At 42.4% G+C, this 16944-nt stretch overlaps 2 protein-coding genes across 2 annotated transcripts; one reads left to right on the forward strand and one right to left on the reverse strand.

Moving 5' to 3' along the window:
- Positions 1-581: 581 nt before the first annotated feature.
- zic3 (zic family member 3 heterotaxy 1 (odd-paired homolog, Drosophila)) lies at positions 582-5105 on the reverse strand. The gene is made up of 3 exons (XM_069670154.1): positions 3872-5105; positions 2971-3134; positions 582-2420 (listed from the first exon to the last, which is right to left on the reverse strand). Exons 1-3 carry the CDS (start codon positions 4860-4862, stop codon positions 2238-2240), a joined length of 1338 nt encoding a protein of 445 aa, XP_069526255.1. The 5' UTR covers positions 4863-5105; the 3' UTR covers positions 582-2237.
- Positions 5106-12434: 7329 nt separating this feature from the next.
- Positions 12435-16660, forward strand: zic6 (zic family member 6). The gene is made up of 2 exons (XM_069670152.1): positions 12435-13404; positions 15226-16660. The coding sequence occupies exons 1-2, from the start codon at positions 12435-12437 to the stop codon at positions 15849-15851; spliced, it is 1596 nt and encodes a 531-aa protein (XP_069526253.1). The 3' UTR covers positions 15852-16660.
- Positions 16661-16944: the final 284 nt, after the last annotated feature.

Here is a 16944-nt window from a genome sequence, read left to right on the forward strand (position 1 = left end):
AAAATTTCCGTTCACATTTCGTCATAAATAGTTGGTAAAACAAATCAACCAACATACAGTAGCCTAAAAAGTACAAGGAACCTTTGCCTCTGGTAGCTAAATAGGCTAACGCATAGGCCTGCTGCTGTAACAGGGTTTGCCTCAATGTGGCACAGTGACACAGTTCATCAGTAAAACAGTTTTGCTCTTCAGGAATAACTCGGAGTGTGACCCATTTCTCCCAGAAAGTGTTACAACATCACATTCTAGCTGTGTTTATACATCAGATATTTTTGCTCTGACCTCTGGACAAGGGGGCAGAAAGGTGGTGGCAATAAGAAAAAGTACTTCTTTTAAATTAAGGTATAGAAAATAGCATATAAAACATATATTCCTTAAATTATTTAAATAAACTTATTTCATATATCACTGTCACGAGGTACCTTTTTTTACATTTTATTTTAAAAGTAGTGCTGGTGGTCTGAAATTGTTCTCACATACGAGTACAATATACTTTGTGTATGCATAATATTTAATTCTTGAGAATAGGTTACAATGCAATGCTGTAACTCTTTTCGCCACTGAACGTATTCTCCCTCCCCTCCCCTCCCCTCCCCACCCCCGACCCCACATAGATCTAGAATTCCTTCCACTAAATTTTTGTTAAACACAAAAAATGTCATCTTGACAAGTTATTCACACAAAACAAGCAAATGTGTAATCAAACTGCTCTATATGCAACACCACAACAAATAACACGCTTAGTTTCACAGAAGAATTACATTTAAAACAATGCAAGCTGACAGACAAAAAAACTTTTTTTATTTTTGAAGATACTGTGTTGAGACAGTTCCATTGTTGCCGATGCACACATTTAAACATACTTGCACAAAGACATTGCTGGAACTATAAAGAGAGCCATACTGGCGCATATATTTGGGTGCTGGACCCCAATTTGAACGACTCAAAATGCTGTCACCTTGATTTGGAAATCATGAACTTCGCACACTCATCTAAGACCTGTATAGGAGTGCAATAGGCTGATGGGTTTATTCTTTTTTTTTTTTTTTTCCAATACTGAGTTTATGCTACGAATTGACATCTATTTCTGATTCTATCAAAGTAAAATACACAAAAAAGTTTAAATCGAACCAAAAATAAAGATATCAACAGAACCGTTTTATAGCCTCTCAGCTCAACTGAACTCAGTTCTACAAAGTCAATGATTTACATGTCAATGGTCTCATAAAGAAAATAAAAGTGACGGAAATATCTGCATTATATATAGACAAATCCATAATATTCATATAGATGATTTCTTCGATCCAAATAAGACACATGTAGGCCTATTGGTTAAAAGGACAAAAAGAACAGAAGGATACAATCGCGATGTTGGAGCTTTAGAGTTTATCATTTGTTCAATGTTAAGCTGGTTATGACCAAAACTGTACAGTTCTTGTTAGAAAACATTTCCATAAATATCATTTAAGTTTCAGAACTTATACCCATAATTAAATTACAAATTGATAAATATGGCATCATGGATATGTATTTACAACGGTATTAACAAAAGGCAACGTTATATTCAACGGTAACAATCGTAACCTAATACCACATTTCTCCACCTGAAAACGGACGTTGACAATAGATTCGACCCCATCAAACAAGGAAATACATTCACGAGTATAATATTTATTTAGGATTTTTTTTTCTGTGTTCAAGTTCATGACAAAGACTTTGGCACGTTTCTTAAGACTGTTTGAAGTTCCAACAATCAATTGAAGAGGCGACAATAGCGCGTCACCGTCATATAAAACAGCGTGAAATAATCTTCCTTTTTTATTCTTTTTTTAAATAAAAATTTGAGAAAATACATAAAATGAAAAATAAAACAATTTTCTTTTTTCTGTAAACTAAAAGATAAAAAACATTTATTTATACTGAGAAAGTATTACGTTTATTTATTCGTGATTTATTTGATTTTTTTTTTCCTCAAAACTGCGCAATAAAAGTCAAATTTCGTGATCCTGAGAACGGACGTGGCCTGCTTGGTGCTGGCTTTTGCTCTCATCTCCTGTTGTTGTTGTCCCAATCCCATTTGTGTGTGTGTGTGTGTGTGTGTGACAGTGTGTGTGTGTGTGTGTGTGTGTCTGGTTGTGTGTGTGTGTGTGTGTGTGAAGTGAACAGGAATAGTTTTTAAGGTTTTTATCCTCAACCCCGTGGTCCACATTGAGAGAGGGTTTGTTCTTCTGCTGACTTCAAACGTACCATTCATTAAAGTTGGGTGGCAGTCCTTCGCTGTGGCCGGACGTGTTTTGTACGGCTAACGGCGGTGTTTTTGTCGGGTCTTCAGTGCTGGCTGAGACCAGCACAGGCGGTGTGGACGACTCGTATCCAGAGCTGGCTGCTGGGGACGATTCAGATCCTTGAGACTCATGTACCTAGGAAAAAAAAGCAGAGAGACATGCGCGATGAGCCACTTCATTTATACCGTAACAGTATTTAAAGTGGCTTGGTAGAAGCTTAAATGCGGTTTAACCCTGGATTATATAGAGCTACTAAAACAGTAAACAAACAAAGTTGGAACAGGCGAGGCAACTTCTACACACTGCAGAAATTAGCCAGATTTACGCGCCATGAATGTGTAGCTTAAAATGTAGTTTTTAAAAAAAAAAAGCCAAAACATTTCGATGCTTTCATTTGAAACAAGTTTACAAAGCAAAAAGGCATAGCATCAATCAATTACATAAAATATTCAAACGTAATCTACTGCTATAATTACAATTGCAATTAAGCTAAGAGTTTGGGTGCCTCTAAATGAGTTTGAAATAGTTTTATTTTTGCAGTGAGAGAGTTGCTATCACATCTCAAGAAATGCCTCAAGTTGTGTGAAAGTCCCTGTCTGTGTCAGAGGAGGGGGAGGTGGTGGGGGGTTGGAGAATGTGTGTGTGTGTGTTAATGTGTTTAAGGAGTAATGAAGACATTAATTACCTTCATGTGTTTCCTGAGAGAGCTGGGGTGTGTGTAGGACTTGTCGCACACTTTGCAGATGTATGGCTTGTCTGACGTGTGCACGTGCATGTGCTTTTTCCTGTCGCTGCTGTTGGCGAAGCGTCTGTCACAGCCATCAAATTCACACTTAAACGGCTTCTCACCTGCGGGATTAAATACACACCGTGAGTTAACCTCCACAATAGCCACGCGGCACAAACAAACTGTCATTGCATCAGCAGCACCTGTGAAAAAAAGAATTTAAAAAAAGCCCGCAGCCCGGAGATGAAAATTGTCTGCAGCCTTATTATATAACAGAGTAACCTACATTTTCTGGGGGCGACATGGATCTAGCTCCACTACTACTACACACTGCTCTGTCAGGCTTTATTTATTCAAGAGGCCTGCTCCTTCATGCTACTACTGGCCTGCTCTTCTATAGTAAACACTGAATCAACAGGGCATTTCTGCACCGCAAGGACGAGAATTATAAACACAGCCAGAAAGTGATTAAGTGTAATTGTATATGACGTTCACAAGAGTCCTAAGTCTACCTAAATAGCCTAATGCAGCTAATGCACTTAAAGTTTGACAAGTGAGTCAGTAAATGTTGATATATCACTCACAACGTCTGAGTTTCAAAAGCTACGCGCGTGAATGAGGGTAAACACGCAGATAACCACATTTGTCTGTGTATTTATAAATTAAAAAGAGACAAAACTACACCAACAACTGTTTTGGGGATTGTCCAAGTTGATAAATCTCGGTCCAAGTTCTCAAACTGTTCCTGTTAACAACAAAAACATGTACTCTATTTGTGCAGCACCCCCCAAACAGCCCCTTTGCCCCACTTTTTAAACGTGATTTTACGCACGCCACGTCAGGATATTTCGGTGCCTACCTGTATGTGTTCTTTTGTGGATTTTCAAATTTTCCGATCTGGCGAATATTTTCCCACATCCGGGGAACGGGCACGGGAACGGTTTCTCGCCCGTGTGCACTCGGATGTGGTTGACGAGTTTGTACTTGGCCTTAAAAGATTTCCCTTCTCTCGGGCAGTCCTCCCAGTAGCAGATGTGGTTGCTCTGCTCGGGGCCGCCGACATGCTCCATGGACACATGAGTGACCATCTCGTGCATGGTGCTGAAAGTCCTGTCGCAAGTCTTTTTGGGTCTGTTCATCTGGGTCTCGTCTATCCATTTGCAGGATAATTCTTGTTTAATCGGTTGCCTCATGTATCTAAAGAAGGCCCCCGGACCGTGGTGTGTCGGCACATTCATCCCCATGTTCATGTTGATAGGGTGGCTGTAGTTGTGGAGCTGAGCCCCGTAGGGGTCCGTCCGAGGGCTCGCGACCGGACGGTACGGATCAGGTCTTCCGAAAATGTCCCCGCGTAAGCCAAGATGCATTTGGCTGTTAACCACATGTCCGCTCGGTGAAGCGTGGCTCACCCCCTGGTCGTGAAGTCCTGGAAACAACAGATGTCCGGGGTTATCGGTGATCCCGGGCGGCCCGTGGAGGCTCCCAGCCGAAGCCGCAAAGATCCCATGCTGGGCGCCGGGTCCTGTGGACTCTCCCACGCTCCGGTTCCGAAAGAGAAAGTCCCGTGTTGAATTGAACGCTCCGCCGCCGTACGAGCCCACCTGCCCGCCGTGCGAGTGTCCCAGGGCAGCTGCATATCCAGTGGCTTGCGGGGTGAAAGCTGATGTCTGGCTGGAGGCGATATCGTGAGCCACGGGGCTGATTTTGAAAGCTGCGGAGTGGGAGGAATCGGTGAAAGGATTCAGTCCCAGACTCGGGTCTCTGTTCCCTATGTCGTGGTGCCGCGGTGTCCCGAAACCCCCCACTCCTAACGGTGCAAACTGCGGACCGCTATCAAGAAGCATAGTCATGAGCTTGAAGTAAACTTAGGAGACGGGAAGAAAACAGAAAAGAAAATTAAAATCCAGTTTCGCGCAGCGCGCAAGCTGCAGACACCGCGCTGAGATTAACCACGTTTTGCGCAAAATCCTAAAATAAAAAACACCAAGCCCAAACGGGGAAAAATCCTATGCGTAAAGAGTTGGGAGAAAAAAACTCCCGTTGACTGCGATCCGTGAGAAAGAGGATCAAACTTCCCCCCCTTTCCAGGCGGATGATGTCCTTGGACTGATAAAGTCAATCACTCACTCCCAGAACATAAATGAACTCGGGAGGCAGTGCTACGTCAGCCAATCAGAGCGCGGCTACCCCTCTGACACGTGACAACGAAGGAGGGTGTTAATTGGCTAGATTTCTGGTGATTGGCACAGTTTGGTATTGAAGATGGCAGGTCGTCTCAATTGGTTTCATTTGATTGGCTCTTACAGGCATTATTTTGCAGGTATAACAGAGCAGCCTAGCGCAGATCCTGTGTGTGTTGTGCGTAACGCACGTCTTATGCAGCCTTCCACTTCTCAGGAAACTCCCATAAATACAAACAAATAGAAGCGGTGGAGGATATAGTGCAGACTTTTAGCAAGCAGATTCTGTGTAAACTTTTAGTATGAACCCAGTTGTTAAGCAACATAAAGAAACGTTTATCATGTTTAACTGTTCCAAAAACTTTAATACACTTTAAAGTTTAACTTTTATCAGAGGGACTTTATATATAAAATCTATCTATCTATCTATCTATCTATCTATCTATCTATCTTTGTGTTTTCTTCTCTTTCATGTGGGCAGTTTTGCTCTTATTAACAGAAAACTTGAATGTACTTGGCACAGTTCCAAACTGTGGCTTTCTTGAAGCCGCTTTGAAAGGGGAGGGGGGTATTTTTCCTTGCAAAAGCTCTATAGGGTGTAAGACGGAGGAATAAAAGACAGAAAGAAAGATGGCAGTAATTGTAATATCCTGAGATTTTTTCGCTCAGCCAAAAAATTTCGTGCCATTGAGCAAGTTTCACAGGGCTGCCGCTGACTCGCTGCAGGACACATAAAATCTGATCAAGTTCAGAGACGCGCTGAGTGCTTCAAGCGGCGCTTTTTAACTCCAAGCCTTTCACATCCTTTCCCCCTCAATCTGTCCCAGGAAAGGAGCTCACATTCTTTATTTTAGGGGGATCTGGACTCCAAAAAAAAAAAAAAAAAAAAAAAAAAAAATCTTCAAATCAGTCCTTCATTCTGCTTCGCCCTCATCGTACCGCATTCACTGCAGAACATTTCCTCGAGAAAGAGTTATAGAATGAAAAGGTGAGTTTTCCAAACTTCTCCGTCGTGTTGTCTGTGCTGGTGAGAGAGAGGCCTGTGTGAACTGCATGCTCTGAGAGTGCGTAAATCCTCACTTTATTATATGTAGCCTCTGGAGGTTGTATGGCATTTAGTTTTCTTGTAGTGAACATAGCCTGCTCAGTGTTCGGCCTTTTACTCACATGCTAATTTAATTGAAGCAGGGACCTGCATACCTCTGTGTTTTATAGCCGTGCTGCACATTAGTACAACACTTGCGCTTTTTGTACAAAACCTCAACAACTTATCTTGAAGCAAAACGACGAATGAGATTCACTTCTTCTCTTTTTTCCTCCGTAAGCTGCTCTCCCTCTCTCTCTCTCTCTCTCTCTCTCTCTCCCCCCTCCCTCTCTCTCTCTCTCTCTCACAGTTTACTCCCCCCTACACTCTCACACACTCGTCTTCTCACACAGCACGCGCGTGCACGTGCGCACACAGTGAACCACGAAGGCACACTCATATTAAAAAAAAACGAAAAAAGAACACGTTGCCCACGCGCGCGCGCATGCACACAGTGAGCAGAGTTTGCCTTTGCAGTTTTGCAGTTTGAGATTTATGGCGACCTTTTTGAACTTTCACAAGTGACGAGCAGCCTGTTAAGCTCTCCTCTCTGTTCCCTCCATATTTTATTGCCTTGTTGAAACGTGCAGCCTTCATACGCCACTTGAGGTAATGTGCCGTGCATGTGCAGCCATATTATCACAGTGAAATAATTAAGTAACATGGTTTAGATGAGTCACAAATGTTAGTGAGCGACGGAGCTGCAGCGGAGGCTCTGAGCTCGTGCTGAGTAAAAGGGGGAAGCTGTCATCAGCGAGGCCCTAATGTAAAGCAACTGTTGCTCCAGAGTTTAATTTAAAACTACTGTGGACTTCTTCTCGCGCGCTGCTGTTTATTCACTCTTTTATTATTTAATTAAGTCTACAAATGTGCAATTTGATGATTGGGAGCTTCAATGACGCAATTTCTAATTATGTGTTTTTCACATGTGATCAAAACAAATCCAGAGAGGCAGCACCGCAGAAATATTAGCATTTTTTAAAATTTAAAATTCCATTTTTTTTAACCCTACGTGTCTGACAGCAGCAGACTGTCATGGCGAATAAAGAATATTTAAAAAAAATATTTTTTCTGGACAATATGAAGAAAAAAAAACTTGAATAGAAAGCCACAGCTCCATAGAGCTCTCATAGAGCTGCACTTTTTGCTAACCGCTTGTCTCACTCGCAGCAGCCATTCCCCCCCAAAAAAATATTTCACCTCGCTCGTGCAAGCCGCCCTCCGCTCACTCACACTTTCACATATTATTGTAATATATCTATTTAATTAAATTCTGATAAATTCTGGCCTTTTTATTGTTTCATTTTTACAATAAGACGATTTTTTCTTTTTATTTAATTCTTCAGATATTTTTAGTTTAATTGCACAAAACGCTTGCATGCATATAAAGGCCTGTGTTCTTTGTCTCCCAGCCCGACACAAATCTCTAATAACAACACAAACGTAGGCGTAATGAAACGTGCTAAATTGTAGCCGGTTATTCTGCAGGACTGCTATGTTTAACGTGATGATTTAGTTATCTCTGCTGGGATTACCTCATTGGGCGTTGGGATAGCCCATTGGTTATAACATAATCTTCTTCAAACTGAGCATGCGCGTTACCTTAAAATATCACAATATTGTAGTGTGCACATCTCTGTGACAGTATGCTGCTGGAAAAGAGTAGAAGCATCAGCCTAAATGGTAATCAACTCACATTTATACATTTATTCTAAGTAGACGTGTCAGCAGCTCTAAACGTAATTTCAGTGCATAATTTGATAAATGACCTAGATGCATGAAAAGTGTTTCCTTATATGAACAAATTGGCCTTTGGCTGCCAAATCTTGTGGATTTCTCACAGCAAAGTCGAGTGATTTTTTTTTTTAGTCCACGTTGTCTGGCCTGTAGCCTACACTGTGCTTGGCTGGCTCAGGCCGCTGTGCTATAGACAAGTTTGTGAGCTTGGAGTTAACTCAATAGTGACCAGACAGAAGTGAAATGTCCATTTCCCTTCTACAAAGGCAGAAGCATGCTCAAATATCACATGTTTTTACTATATAGCACTGTATATGAGCGTGTTTATGTGCTTAGATTTAAAAACAGACAGAAAGTGGTGAATGAATCCAAACGGCACAGTTAGATAAATTCTACTTGAATGCACTGTTTAGCTTAAAGGGACGTTGTGCTGAATTCACTTGCATGTTTTAACCCTGTGCTTTAACACAGCATGCCCAAACTCTCAGACCACATCCGTGCACTGATTTAACACGACAAATGGACGCTTCTGTTCTGGCTTTATGCTTTGGTCTCATTCTCCACGACACTGTTCCTGCATTCTGCAGAGCCCACAGCAGGAGGAAGGCTCAGGTTCTGCTCTGCATTCAAACCATAATCCACTAGATTTCCTACATTCTCTAAAAATCAAAACGTGTTGCTATTATGGCTCGCGTTTGTTTCAGCCAGAATGCTCTTTATGCATGCGACATTTGCATCCATTTATGGGAATGCTTAGCGTTTTCATAAAACAAATATTTACATGATGCGGTTTAGTTTCTAACACATGAAGCTTGTGTTAAATTGTGTTGTGGTTTTTCGTGTAAGTGCAGCAGCTGATAAAGGCGAGGATTTCGTCCCCATAGATACTCCAGCTTTACCAAATGAAGGATAATTAAAGTGTGTTGTGCTTTGCTGTTTCACAATATCAACAAGAATGTATTGCATCGCTTTTGGGCCTGTTGTTTGTGCTGTGATTGTGCCTGTGTTTTTTTATTTGTTCGCCATTGGAGAAACACACACACACAGAGAGCTTTGTCATTCTGTGTTTGCTGTATGTGATGCAGCACAGGTCTGTTCTTGTGTTTCCTGCACTCATTGTCATGTGTGTAGATGATATGGCCAGTTGCGTGTTGAGTGACTGCTGCAGTACCTGCGTGCTGCTTAGCTTCTCATGGCTGTTGGAGAGGGCTAATTGACTCCTTGCTCTGATTTACTGGAGCATCTGTCTGCAAATGGACTCATCCCAAACCTGTTAATTCACCTAAATTCCATAAAGCCATGGCAGGGAGTGTGCACTGCCATCCCTCATCAGTTACACTAATGCATGCAGTTTTGAGACGTACACACACACACACACAAAAGCAATACTATGTGGACACACACACACTGATTTTGATACTTGATAAAAACATCCGCTCCCTATCAGTCTGTCTTTTTAGTATTAATCGCCAAGTGATGCCTGGTGCTTCTTGCAGGCTTGGAATAGTTAAATAGAAGCAAACATGATATTTGTGTTTATATTTATATGTAAGTGAGTGTGCGTTTATCGCTTTACAGGAATAGTATTTAGAAAAATCTGATGTTTGGAATTTTAAAATAATTTCCGCCCGGGATTGAAGAAATAAAATTCTCCAGACAAGGATCTATTTTCTGCGTAATTACGCCTCTAAACATGGCCTCCGCTGCTCATTTAGTGCACAGTCACTGTACTGGGACTAACATGGACCCTATGGCTGCAAAGGGTTTTCCCTGACATGAATGTTTTGATTGTTGGGAGTGATATTTTGTGTGCAGCAGTCACTAGCATTTTGTCTGGCCTGTCAAGCAGGCAAAGAAATGGACGGACTCATGAAGCTGAAGGGTTAGAGGGGAATGCACACGTCAGAACGCTAAACATGTGTTACAGTGTCAACATTTAAACTTCAGTCACCAGTGGCTTCATCATTTTATGCTACATCATCGCATGATGTGGCGTAATGTAGCAGAATGTGACTAAACAATGTGGAGGGATGTGATCGGGGCAGGACAAAGAGCTGCTGTAAAATAACCTCACTACATAATTACATGTTTGAATTGTGCTATTATATATTTGTAGTGTACATCGCTGTGAAGCTAACATTACGACCCCGACAATTTAAATGTGAATTAAATAGTTTTTAACGTATTTATAAAATTTTGAACACACAAATGTACAAAATAAATTCTTTAAATCATCTAATTGATTATTTTGTTATTAATAGACTTATAGGAAATAAATTAATTGACTTGTAATTAATGGAATAAAATCCTTATTTGGCTGAAGTCTAATTAAGTTCTGACCAAATTAAAGAGCAATTTAAGCAAATTAAGATGCATTTAATTAATTACAGATCTCCTACATCTCTCAGCATCCTGTGCAGGTATCCATCAGGCCTGCAGCGCGCGCATATCACGCTGTTGCTGAAGTGAGGCTCAAAAAAGCTGCTAAATCATAAAAGTGCACTTTTTCTACACCCTGTTTTGGCTTCTCGCTGCACGTGAGGACCTGGAAACATTTGGGGCGCAGGTCTGTCTGTGTTTTCTGCTCCCTGAGTGACAGATTGGAAACTTTCGGTTTATCTGCCTTCAACCCTCAATCATTTTCGGAAACGCATCGGGTTAAAGGTCGACAAACATGAGCGTCCACTACAATCATGACGGAATGAGGCCACTTCTGGGCCTGTCTGCTATTTTGTGCCATTTAACGTCAAGTGGGCCCCTTGCTTTGTTTCTGCAGGTGACGTCAGCATAACAATGTAGAAAAGGATTTTTTTTTTTTTAAAGGAAAAAGTTGAAAATTTAAACAGCTCATTAAAAATAAGGAGATTTTTCTTTTTGTTCCCTCCAAATGAAACCTTTTAAAAGCTGCAGTCCGGAGCCCGCGCCACGCCACGCCACGTCACGTCGTGCAGGTTGAAATAAAAAGCAACAGATGAAAGAATGTGACTGGCCCAGGTAGGAGAAAAAAAAGTGTAGCATGAGAGCCACGTCAAAGCGTGAGTGGTGCAGTAATGTGTGCAGCTACAGAGCAGGGAGCTTGGAGCGGCTTGTCCTCACAGCACCCCAAAGTAAGAAAGTTTATCTGAGTGGAACAGAGGAGCCTCCCCACCACCGCTGCTGCTGTTTGTCACGTTTCATCATTTACATTTTACGTAACAATTTTACATGAAAACCAGGCAGAGCAAGGCGCGCTATGAGTGATCATTTATTTATTTAAGCTTAATAAAGAGGGGGGGTCTGCGCAGAGAGAGCGGTTCACATGGACTCAAAGCTAAAAGAGTACACAATGTTCTGACTCTGCTGGAAAACGTCTTCATTATCTTTCCCCCTATAACATGATATTTCTGGCCTCCTTCCGGTGCGTTATGTAGCCAAGAGCTACTTGTTGCTTTATTAAAGTTTATTATTCTTTGGGATCAACAAGTAATGTTGCGCCTTTATGAAAATGTATTTCAAAATAAAAGCGTGACGCATTCTTTTACTTTAATAACGTATATATTACTAATAATAGGACCTACCTACACTTAGGCCTACATACTAATTAATATTAAACTTTGAGAATATTTAGGTTAATGGCACAAATGGCGTCAGTAGTTCTTTTTAATATAATTTCATACACCATGTTAATTTTGAGGGACTACTTTTCTGTAACTTTCACAGCTTTTGCTCCACAATCCAAAACGCAGCTCTGACAATAATCGTCCTGGACACGCAGTGGCCTCTCTCTGTGTCATTGTTGCAGGGCAGCACAGGGACATTTGCTTTGGCAAAGACATGCAGTCACATAAAAGACTGTGATTGTCTTGTGTTTTGCTCATGCGTGCCTTTAATCACTTGACTTCTCTCACAGATTACTATTCCTTATTAACCGTTTCATTCCTATACGTGGGGATTTAGAGCTGGGGACTTACGAGAAGGTTCTCGGAGTTAAAGAGGCAGCAATATTTGCGAGTATCGCGGCACATTTCAAAGCATTTTCTGTGAGATATTTGAAAACGGAGTCGTGCAGTGAACGCCTGCGTGTCCCTTTTAAAACAAACCCAGCGCCTGTCAATCACAGCGCATTCCAACCAATCCCAACGCTCCCTTTTTAAAAGCAGGTTTGCCTGCTGTGCTTTTATATTGCACCATGGCCTGTTTCGAAGCATTTTTACTACCACGGTTATTGCCACAAATCAAGAGGGCAAAGTGAACGGCATGGGACTCACACCAACTTTAACGAAATTGAGTCTGGTTCCTACTTCTGCGAAGTTCACGGCCAAGAATTTCACATGCAGATGATATACAAACAAGGGGGAATGGAAACTGAATTTCTGGGTGCATCCTGAGTGCTGAATTGGTTGATTTTCTCAAAACTCATAGCCTCAAACTCCCAACAAAACATGACAAGCCTTTCGAGGTTTAGTGGCTGCCCTCTCTCTTGCGTCAACCCCGGGGAGAGCAATACTGAACCCAGCGTGGTGCTGCCACCTTTGGCAGGAGAGCACATGGGACACCCCACTGGCAGTTCCTTAAAACTCTGCCCCTCGCACAATTTGCGAGACTACCCCGAGACGAGGTCCAGTGCATATGTTGACCATTCGGTTCCCACTTTTGCAGACTCTGGATACCCCAGCCACCGCTTAGAGCACAGCCCTAGGGGCATTATCATTGGAGCCAATCTTTCTGGAGCCGGCATGCCACCCGTCACTGATCAACTGGCATCAAGAGCGACCCAACATGGCGGGATTGGAAGGTATCATCGTGACTTTGCTGGCTGCAGAGACAACAGAAGCCATGCTTTTTTTACAAGTTACCAGGAGCAGGCCCACGCCTCCACGGACCCGTCGCGAGACCTCGGCAGCCAGATGATGCTGGGTCTACCTGGCGACCTCCTCACCCGGACTCACCCTTATGGCCAGGCTATCAACCCCAAGGGAAACAGCCAGCAACTTGTCACACAATTCCTGGGTCTGTACAAACCTCTCAACATGGCAATTCAGCGAGGAGGCGGAGGAGGAGGCGACGCTTTCCTCAGGTGCTCCAAACAAATAGTCAAGCACGAGCTGGTGTGCAAGTGGAGTGACGGCCAAGAGGGGGCCGGGAAGCTGCCCTGCTCCAGAGCCTTCGGGACCATGTATGAACTTGTCACCCATGTGACAGTGGAGCATGTCGGAGGACCCGAGCACTCCGAGTATGTCTGTCACTGGGAGAACTGCGCGAGGGACAGGAAGCCTTTCAAAGCCAAATACAAGCTGGTGAACCACGTCAGAGTGCACACAGGGGAGAAGCCCTTTCCCTGCCCCTTCCACGGCTGTGAGAAAGTGTTTGCACGATCAGAAAACCTAAAGATCCACAAGAGGACCCACACAGGTCAGTCAATAATCACACATCATTTAATAATTATTAGAATAAAATAATAACACATATGTATGTGGTAAATTGTAATAAAAGTGTTTCATTTTGCAAATTGTGTCATTAAAATGTTTTGTTTCATCACCCTTTGTTTCATATTTAACTGTTTATAATTTAGCAAATTTAATCCTCGTGAACATATTTTATTTTTTATTATTTAGTTAAAGGAAATGTGCAAATTCTGCTGCTTTAAATCATCATGATATTTGTGATTTTGCTATTTAATTTGTGCATGCTGCTTGTCGTGTTCAGGCCTCCATTGTTATTAAAACGTTATTTTGCAAAGCTTCTCTCGCCGTCTCTGCTGTTGCCTGCTCGTGCAGCAGAATAAAAACCCTGACCAGGCTCCACGCAGGGAGCACAGATGTAGTAGTATCATAGTAAGCTACTTCCAAACGAGCGTATTCTGCAGGCCTGGTGGTTTGGGTGCCTCTCCCACTTCATTCAGAGAAATTATTAAATAAATGCCGGGACACCGGAGAGCTGTGACGTAGCCGTTACGCGGTCTCTGCCTCCCAGGGATTCATCTCCTGTGCTCAGGATCACTGCTGCACACACACAGCTCTGCACACAGGGTGTAGTGGGAAATAAAAAGGTGAGCACGCGAATGACCTCAGCAAGCAACAGGAAATAATTATCAGTGTAAACAAAACAAATCAAAAGATCATTTATTTATGTTTTATACTCGTTTAATTCCAATCACATGAAGAGGCCTGTAGGTAGCCAGGAAGCGCAGTGAATCATAAACGCATTTCTTTTAAAACGCTCTTTTGTTTGGGCTTCCCCCGCTCCTTCCCTGACACGAGCACACAATCTAATATCTTCTATTTAAAGGATTTACTTTGTTTTATTTCCACACACGCACAGGAGAGTAAACGTCCTCTCACAAAGTTTAATTATCCTCAAATGTAGGCATTTTAATTAAATATTTAATTAAAGAATAAAGTAAATGTCCCTCAGAAAAAAACCCTCAAATATAATTTCTTTGCTGCCCTCTGTCACTGCTGCTTTAAATGTTCTGCTAATGAAAGCAAAGAGAACAGAGGCAGGAGCGGGCCGCTTCATGGCATGTGTTATTACAAAGCTGCTCATGGGTTGTTAATTACACATCATTTATGTCAGAAAAATATAAGAACAGTTTTTATTATATTCTGAAAGCCAGAAACCCGTTAAAACACTCTCCTGCAAAGTGATGATTTAACAGGGCTGTTAAAGTTTTATTTCTGAGTGCAGCTCTGACTGACTGTGCGCAGGAGGGCAGTGCGCAGCTGTGCTGCAAGATCAATTAGCATTTTGATAGCCATAATTCATTCTGTGCATCATAACTCCATTTAAACAAATCTTTGCATTTGCTGTCGCAGGTTCATCATCTGCTGCATGTGTAACTCCTGTAGATTCAGTCCGCAGCCTCACTTGTTGCGATCAGAGCTGCACCAAAGTTTCAGCAACAACTTTTTACTTTGCGCTTTAACGAGTCAAAGAAAGTTTGTTGCACACTTTTGTACAACAATTGGACATTTTAAACATCAAGAATGATGTGGCCTGACCTGCTGCTCTGTGTTTGCAGAGTCAGTAGCTGAAAACTGAGGATCAGATCCACAGTGCGCAGTAAATCATGGATGTGCGTTTTTGTTTTTCATGGTCACTTTTCACTTGGTTTCTTTTGTGCATTCAGTTGACTGAGCTCTATCAATATCAGCATGTTTGGTCAGACAGATCATCCACGGGCCCTGTAAGCATTTTTATAACCCGCCGCCATTTCTCTCTCTGCACGTTTAGGTGAAAAACCTTTTAAATGTGAGTTCGAGGGCTGCAACCGGAGGTTTGCGAACAGCAGCGACAGAAAGAAACACTCTCACGTGCACTCCAGTGACAAACCCTACATGTGCAAGGTCAGGGGCTGCGACAAGTGTTACACCCACCCGAGCTCCCTGCGGAAGCACATGAAGCTCCACTGCAACAAGGTTCATGTAGCTAAAAGCGGGGACGCGCGTCCCGGAGACGGGGGTCACACTGCGGAGGCCAGGTCAACCCGAGTCCCGGATGGAACCCAGATCAGCCCCCCTCACCCCCCAATCTCCACTCAAGATGTCCCCATGTCCCCAGAGAGTCGAGACGACTCGACCCCGAGGTCACGTTTCCATCACACGTTTGACAGCAGTTTGGACTACTCTGCACACAGGTCACAGCCCCTCTTGGACCCTTTGTTGCTGCAGAGAGGCAGCTACAGGTCCCAGTCCTCCCAGTACCCCTGCGGCCAGACAGGTCACACGTTCGCCCAGAGCTCAAGGACCTTCCCCTCCACCTCTCCCTTTCAGAAAAGTATTGTGAACGGATGGTACACATGCCACAGCGGCGTGGACTCCTTCCCACCAAAGCAGTGTAACAACATCCACTCTCTCTGAGGTCCTGTTCGGACCCCGGCGGAAGCATTTTTTGGGCCTATTTTTTCATGTAATACCATATAAACACACAGCTGTATCTCTATTGCTCTCTGTATTTTTGTGAATGTTGTATCAGATATTTTGTGACACGTCCTGAGTCATCATATATTGGAATAGTTGCATTGCGAAATGTGGCGAGCTTTATTTGTTGTTGTGAGGCCTGTTCGGCTGGCTCTGGCTTGTAGCCTGTAGCTCCATCTCCCACAGAGGGTTATCAGAACTTAAACAAAGTGTATATGTCTAATTGTTCGCTGTGCTACATTATTAATAAAGATATCTATCATAAGTAAGACAAAAAAAATGACAAAGGATTTAATGAAAATCTGCTTGTTAAGTTGGAAAATAAAAGGAAATGCTGAATGTAGCCCTGATTTGAGGGCTCTTTGTTGAATGTAAAGTAGGTGTAATGTACGTCGGGAAGATAGAAACATTATTCATGTGTGTATGTTTGTCTCAAGATGAAATAAATATCCAAAAGATCTTAAAATTTGATCCCTAACGAGCCTGCGCAGTGGGCCTGAAGCAGGTCTTGCCTGTAATTATGATTCCGCGAGGCTCACAGGGTTTATTTTCTCTCCCCTTGATTAAGTTTCACTTTACGCCTTCTTATTATTCCATATCCTTGTTTGTATTCTGTATATATTTCATATTTCTGTGCAAAGTAAGACCAGTGTGAGCATAAGCTAGTGTTCGTGATTCAATTAAACACGTTTAATTAGCATACAGTTCTACTGTACATAAGCATACTGTATAATTAATTATCTATTCTATATTTTATTAAAGTGTCTATATTCTCTTTGATCAGGCGTGTGTGGTTTTAGCCATTCAATGCGTTTTCATCGTGAACTTCTTTTTTATAATTCTTTTATTTCTAGTCCGCCAAATGTGCAGGTCTGCAGTTTTGTGCAGACTAATGCGCGGCCTGGATGTGGTTGGTGATCTCACGTGTTTGTTAATGTCAGGTAACCGTCATTATTTAACTTCTTTGATTAAAGGTAAATCTCCTGCGAGCTAACGGCGACATAAACTTTAAAAAAAAGAGGCTAAAATTAAT

This window comes from Semicossyphus pulcher, unplaced genomic scaffold, assembly GCF_022749685.1.
Source record: "Semicossyphus pulcher isolate SPU_LCO1_2020_fin unplaced genomic scaffold, fSemPul1.0.p SCAF_2, whole genome shotgun sequence".
Lineage (NCBI taxonomy): Eukaryota > Metazoa > Chordata > Actinopteri > Labriformes > Labridae > Semicossyphus > Semicossyphus pulcher.